This window comes from Mytilus trossulus, chromosome 4, assembly GCF_036588685.1.
Source record: "Mytilus trossulus isolate FHL-02 chromosome 4, PNRI_Mtr1.1.1.hap1, whole genome shotgun sequence".
Classification (NCBI taxonomy): domain Eukaryota; kingdom Metazoa; phylum Mollusca; class Bivalvia; order Mytilida; family Mytilidae; genus Mytilus; species Mytilus trossulus.
This window is the reverse complement of record NC_086376.1, coordinates 23,975,322-23,982,806: the sequence shown is the minus strand read 5'-3', so window position 1 is coordinate 23,982,806 and position 7,485 is coordinate 23,975,322. Positions and strand designations below refer to the sequence as shown.

At 32.4% G+C, this 7,485-nt stretch overlaps 1 protein-coding gene across 2 annotated transcripts; it reads right to left on the bottom strand.

Moving 5' to 3' along the window:
- Positions 1–416: 416 nt before the first annotated feature.
- On the bottom strand, positions 417–6,749 carry LOC134714918 (uncharacterized). Of its 2 annotated transcripts, none has more exons than XR_010106591.1 (4): positions 6,638–6,749; positions 3,257–3,517; positions 2,558–2,750; positions 417–1,415 (listed from the first exon to the last, which is right to left on the bottom strand). XR_010106591.1 is itself a non-coding variant. In XM_063576626.1 (4 exons), the coding sequence occupies exons 2-4, from the start codon at positions 3,261–3,263 to the stop codon at positions 1,253–1,255; spliced, it is 363 nt and encodes a 120-aa protein (XP_063432696.1). In that variant the 5' UTR covers positions 3,264–3,517; positions 3,675–4,058; the 3' UTR covers positions 417–1,252. The 2 variants fall into 2 exon arrangements, 1 of the variants encoding a protein (XP_063432696.1); XM_063576626.1 differs by lacking the exon at positions 6,638–6,749 and adding an exon at positions 3,675–4,058.
- Positions 6,750–7,485: the final 736 nt, after the last annotated feature.

The following is a 7,485-nucleotide window of genomic DNA, read 5'->3' as shown; positions in this document are numbered from 1 at the left end:
TTGTTTATTGTTGAAGTGCGTTGATCTGAGCCTTTTTCAACTAATTTTTACCTACTGTCATAACACCACTTGTACAGTTTCAGTTTAAAGTAGGGTTTGGCACTAATTTTTTTAACCCTTCCATTAACGCCTGTGCCTGTTCCCCATCCGGACATATTGTGTCCATACGCAAATATAAGGGTTGTCATTGTATCAGTATTTACTTTTGATTTTGTTTTAAATTGTGTATATAAATGAGGCTGCTTGCACATTTGCATTTTTTTTTACACTTGTCGCTGTGGAATCATTCAAAGCTAAGTATAAAGTATGGGCTTTTGCTCTGTGTTTAAGGCTGTATACAAAATTATTATTAACAGTATAATTAAGGGCCTTATTAGGCATACTAGAATTTAAACTATAGATTTGAAAGAGAAAAAAACAGGAATACATTTATTACAGTATCACCACAAATAAGAGAGACTGACAGCTTAGATCATACACTTCCTATTCTGTTCAGAAAAACATATAATTCCTGGTATGCAAGGGTTAAATCTTGTCAAGGAATACATACTGATATCATTGCTTAAAAATAATTTAATCTCACCAATTTAATAGAAGTTTTTTAAAACTTGTAGAAACCATGCAATTTGCACAAAGAATATACATTTGCACTGATCTCAGTATATATATGCTTCAATACAAAAGAAGGAGATTACTCCTATATCAAATATTGCATACAAGCTTATACTTTTAATATTACTAAACAGTTATACATTGTATATGAAAAAGCACAGTGTTTAAGTTTGTTTAGACATAACATGGAGCATAACATCTCTAAACACGTCTAGTCCATGTGATACTGAATATTTTTTATGTCAATGGTATTCCTTAATTCCGTGAATTCATCTTCTGTTAATGGGCAGTTGTCTCTTGGTTTTAAGAAGATTGTCCCATTCAATTCAAGGTTTAGAGTTTGAATAACCTCATCAACACGCTCATCAGGTGGATTCTCTATGTTGCGGATGCTGGTGTTCTTTTCTGGATTCCCTAGTAAAAGTGATTTGAACCACATCATATTTGGTGTTTTGTTACCTTCAGTTCTGATCTTATGGTTATTGTGAGTATTCATCCACTCTCTTAAAGCAAAGTCAATACGTGGTACGAAAACATACTGCAAGACCCCTCTGTGGATACTGTGGACAGAAGGCCCAGTCATGAAGCTTCCTCTTACCTCACCGTTTACTGAAATCATGAACCGTCCAGTGTCTGCATATTATGTACCATGGTCAGCACGTATTCTGCTGGGTACTCCATAGTTCTTCACACCCTGAACAAAAAAGTTTGCAGCAGCCTTTGATGTGTTGAAAGTTGAAGCCCTTAGGAATGGAATGAGTCTTGAGTGACCATCAATACCGCCATGCGCAATAATGCCCCCTCTGAAAAATTAAAACATTAAATAAAAAAAGCAAACTTTCATCTCTTTATCTCAGTGAATGACTTATTATTGGTTATTGAGCTCATATCTTTTCTATTATTTATATATCTATAAATAAAAATCTATTTCTATGTGTGATGCATGTGTTCATGTGTGTAAGACAATTTAATGAATAGATATTTTAGGACTGTTGATAACAATTTAAAAGGTGGCACTACCAACTCATTCTTTCCAAACTGCACTCCGAAAGAGGAAACCTTTCAATGCCTTCGCATCAAAATTTCTTTTGTCTTTTGACCCCATCAGAGCTATTAGATATAAAAATTGTGCATTAACAGGTGTTATACACAAACACTTTTTACATCGCTATGACAATGAGGGCAATCCAATGTATTGTTTCCGCAAGATTTCTACATACACAACTTTTGTTTTTGACTGTTAACTGATTTATAAATACACCGATAGTACTGAGTGCAATGATTTATAAATACACCGATATTATTGAGTGCAAAATGAAATTTCTATTCGCTTTTTATGAAATTCATTTCTTCACTGAATACTTATAAAAATGTTTAAATTTGTTAAGAACATAAATTAATAATATGAATATTTTTTATCGTTAGAAATATATATTTATTATATGAATACAAGTAAAATATCATTGATAATATCTATGTACACATACAGAATAATCGGAGTAACATGTACACATGCAGAAAAATATCTCAAGACTGAACATAGTGTTACATGTTAATCTCCATGAAAAGGATAAATAATTTTTTATGTATTTCTATATGTTTTTCTGTACTTTTAGTGATTCCCTATATAATCAACCATAAAAAAAATTCCCAAAAAGGGGAGGGTGGCAGGGCCCCTCTGAATCAGCCTATGAACCTACATGTAAAAGTACAGCAGGAACATGAACTTTTTTTTTTAAATCCTTGAGAAATGGTCTATGTTAAATATATATTTTCGATGGGACTATATAGCGATTCACATGTCATGATTCTGAGACCTTCACACTAAATCACTATTTATATCACTTAGTCTTGAAACTGTTAACCTATATCTGCATGTAAATGTACATGCACATAAGATATCTATTCAGCAGCCACAGTCATAATCATGATAACCAATACCAACCTGATGTGTGAATGATGAGTGTCAACATGCCAAACTGAGTTTGCAGTGGGGACACTGTATTGACGCCTTTGAATAGTACATGACCATCTTGTAGCAGTTCCAAGTGAGTCTACTCTGCCTAATATGTCTCTGCATTTCTGACGCTGAACATTTACTCCTTTAGTTTTTAAATAGGTTTGGACCTCTAAAGCACCTAAATACATAGTAAAGGGGTTTTCATACTTTTTTGCTATTACATTGTCAAATGAAACTAATGCAGTACTACAATGCATAACACATTTAACAATGGACAAACCTTTTAAATTACTTTTACAACATTGAACAAGGCGAAATAGAAAGTTTAATCTTTAGCCAGTATTAATAAATCAATGTTATTTAATTTGAGCATGCAAATTGAAGATAATGTTATATATTTTACCATGTTTACTTTTAATGCATTGGCTCAACAAAACTTTTATGATGAGAGTCCCAGATACTATATAAGTTTGAAAGTTTGGCCACTAAATGCCACATGTTTCAAGTGGTAGCTAACTCAAGTCAAAATAAAAAGAAGTGGCATAAGTGCCAATTAGGCAATGTTCCATCAAAACACAATGTTGTTGAAGATAACAATCATATGTTGTAGTATGGCCTTCAATGCTGAGTCATAGCTAAATGTGGATCAGCTTCAATCATATACCTTTTTTCTGATATACTTACCTCTCATAAGTATATACAGTATATAAAACTATAATACTGTATGTCTGATGGCATGTCTCATGTCTGAGTAGGAGGATCTTATCTGTATGTTGTTTTCTTTGAGTTTTCGATACAGCGTGTTAACATGTATAACACCACCAAGAAGTCCATCTTCAGCAATCTGTTTAACAGTAAACCCAAGTTGTAGAAGCTGTTGAAACTTTGTCAAGTCAATGTCTAGCTGGTTTCTACCTTTACCAAACTGGTTTGGTATAGTTTGGCCTATAAGTACACAGAAAGATAACTCAAAAAATTAATATGTCATGCACAAATTTTTAAACAGTTTGGCAAATTGATTATTTAAGCTTGATAATGTATGATTTGGATTGTTGTTGTGTCGATACTTGGGGGTGTTTTGTATCGTGCTATACTTGCTAACTTTTAGCCGCTGGACCTTAAATATAATGGACACAAATTCAGGCTATATCTTTATTCTTGATATCAAGTCACCAAGCGAAGTTTTATTATCAAAATTTATCACTTAAAACCTTTTCTTCACGTGGTCACCCCAAGATCAACCTAAATTTGTTTGTCCAATCAAAAGATAATGTATTCCCCAATTTACAATTAATTTGAGTTACTCCTCCCTAAAATTATTATACAATAGACGATTATTTTTTTATAAAATAATCGCTTTGCCTTCGGCGGGACGCTATCCCTATTGATAATGATTTATTGTCTAAAACGTGCCCCTTTTTCATAATTACTAAAGCTTAACTTATTTCAGGGTGATTAACATGTCACAATCTTTTTGATAATGTTTTCTAGAATTTGCTGTTAAATAACATTGCGTTGTAACTTTGTTTAAAACTTTTTAAATCAATTTTACTAAGTTTTCTTAAAACATGTATATGTTCCGGACCATATGAGTATTTGGACCATACGCGAATGGTCATGACCATATGGGTATATACTCATATGGTCCGACCTATGGGCGGACCATACGCGTATGGTCGGGGTAATTAACAGGTACATAAATGCTTACCTCTTTATATAACCATTTTAGTTGTTACGTCATTAAAAAGACAATACCAAAGGTCATTTTTTCATTAAAAATTAGTAATAACAAGAATAACAAAATAAAACTAGAATTGCCATTGCAAGCAATAGCGGATGTCACCCTTCCCCCAATTGCCACTAAGCGGCAGCCATTTCCAAATTGTTGAACAGTGAATGCACATATATGCATGGCAATACATGTTTCTGTAAATTTTCAGTACATTCAGAGCATTTTGAATAATTTCAAATTCTGCTGTTTCCATGGCAACGGCAGCCATTTTGAAAATTTCAAAGTCAAAAGTCTCATCTTTACCTGCCAGTTAACAATGATATCAATTTTCATAAAGTTTGGAGGATTTTGAAAAATTTTGACATTTCTGCAGTTTCCATGGCAACGGTGGCCATTTTGGAAATTCCAACTCCAAAAGTCTCATCCAGACTTGCCAGTCACCAATCATATAAAGTTTCATCAATTTTGGAGCATTTTGAAATTTTTGAAATATTTGATCCTGTATCCATGGTAACATAGTAGTTCCAATGATTGTCAAAATCATACAAAACCTGTATATAGTGGACAACTATATTGTGTAAAAATTTTATGATTTCATATTTAAGCATACCAAAGTTATTTACCAAACCTTGAAGTTTTTGGAGCATTTTGACCTTTTTGCATTGTTTCCATGGAAACGGCAGACATTTTGGAAATTCCAACGCCAAATTCCACATCTACCAAAGTTGCTCATCGTTATGCTACAGTTTCCAAAAAATTGGAGCATTTTCATATTTTTGAAATTTTTGGAGTAGTTTCCATGGCAACATAGTGGTTCCAATGATTGCCAAAATCATCCAAAACCAGTGTATGGCTGGCACCTACATTGTATTAAAATTTGATGATTCTGAGTTCAAGCATCTCCAAATTATTCACAAAAACAAAAAACTGGAATTTTTCACAATTGTTCAGTTTCCATGGAAACAGCGGCCATTTTTTATGGTCTTAGACCCACCTGCAACCCGAAATTTTTAGTTCCTCCCTATGTTGAACTATCATTAAGATTGGTTCCATTTTACTCCAAAAAAGCTGACGGACAAAAAAAGGTGGAAGAATAATAATAATAACAAAGAAACATAAGAAAAGCAATATGTCACCCGACATTGTCGATCGGGTGACATAATAAGCAGTTTCACACAGAAAATTTCATCACTAGTCAAAATTATTGTAAACACATTTTTTTCTCACTACCGATATCTTATAACGAGTGAATGGGAAAATGTCGACCTGGGAAGTTAACTTCCAAAAATATTCTAATGAGCTGTTTTGCTATAACCGGACGTAAAAGTCGACAGGATGGAGAGTCTATTAAATTGTTTACATTTGTACTTTTGGAACATAATATAATTAGCATTAGCATTGCAATATTCATATTTTTTTTTATACTTATGCGTGTTTTGTTTAAAAAAAACTGATTGACGTCACCGGCAAGCCGACACTAGTTTATTATTTAAAGTTGTCTGGTGATCTGAAGTACTTCAGTTATTTTACGATATTGGAGCGATATTGGAGATCTAGACTGGGGGCTTTCGCCGTAGTAGACACATCGTAATCACCCAGGACTCAAGAAAAGCTACGGTACCGTGTTGACGTAATGTGACCCTACGCATGATGATGTGACAAAACTAGCTTTGACTCCAGTATTTAATGTTATCTGAATTGTAAATAATACAATTTAATGTAGCAATCATTGTTATTTTATAAAGTTTTCTCACGCATATTATTGAAAATTATACCCATATGGTCCAAATACTCATATGGTCCGGCCCGTTTATAACCAAACGAGTATATACTCATATGGTCCGACCATACGCGTACGGTCGGACCATACGCGTATGGTCGGACCATATGAGTATACGCATATGGTCATGACCATACGCGTATGGTCCAAATACTCATATGGTCCGGAACATATACATGTAATATGAATCTTTTTATTTAAATTTAACAATCTTTGCTTTATTTCCTGGATATACTTTTATTTATTAAATATTAAGATATTATGATATGAAGTCTATGATAGTTCCATTTTTCAATATTCATTGTTGTAATTGGAACATAAATGATATAGCAATTTATTTTACTTAACCTTTCTGTAATAAATTCTAACGAATGTTTAATTTCCCTGACTTTGTCACAATTTTTGTCAAAATATACTTCTTCATTTGTTTTCTTGTAGTCTTTGTCTTTAACACAGATGTCGGGAATTCCTGCCATAATGTAAACTAATTTCTTTTCTTTTATATTTTTCAATTTTTGAAATACAATTTCACAAAGATTAAAAAGTTTGGCACCTGGTTTAACAAAAAAATCTTTGCATTTAATATGTTGTTTGATTCCACGTCCTCTACTGGATGGAAAGAAGTGACTATGGTTAAATATCTATAACAAAATAATACAACATATGAGTAATATTCAAACATAATATATCATATATTTTCAATTCATACATTTTCACAAATAAAACATATTTACATTTTTGTTAATAAGTAAAAACAGAATACGAGATACTTTTTGTATAAAGGTAACAAGGTCGCGCAATATACGGAAAAATACATTATATTCGGTTATTTCTTGTAACATATATCCCTGAATTATTATATACATTTAACTTTTCCACATGGAACACTGGTATTATTGAATCTATCCTTCTATGTTGAACATATTATCTTGTAGTTGCGTTGGTATTCTTCACAGTATTTATATAAATTTTGTTTCTTCGAATTCCTTTGTATTTTTCATTTCCACTGATGTTAATGTCACTTAATAATCCGGTGCCATTTTTCGCAATCCTAACCTTACTATATATTATTTATATGATAACAAGATAGAAAATATTCATGTTCAGCCAATTACTAACAAAACTCAGGGCTCGTTTATGACTTTGTACATATTGTTGTGTTTCAATAAAATATAGACAAAAAATGTTTTTTTCAAAATCTGTTTTAAACGTAAAGCTTCCCAGAAAGAAATTTTAATGCTTTTAGGACCTACTATAGATTTTTGTGTCAAAGTATTTGTTATGATAAAATCTTCCCAATTAATATGTAAACTTACGAAAGCCGAGAAGGATCATTCAGAATTCAAAATTCATAACTCGCAAATCAAGAAAGATAATCCTGTTTTATTGCAGTTGCAAACC

Bases quoted from the DNA above. Each gene is read 5' to 3' on its own strand.
- LOC134714918 (XM_063576626.1), bottom strand. The intron at 1,416-2,557 runs GTTGGTATTGGT...TTAATTTTTCAG, and splicing joins ACTCATCATTCACACATCAG to AGGGGGCATTATTGCGCATG.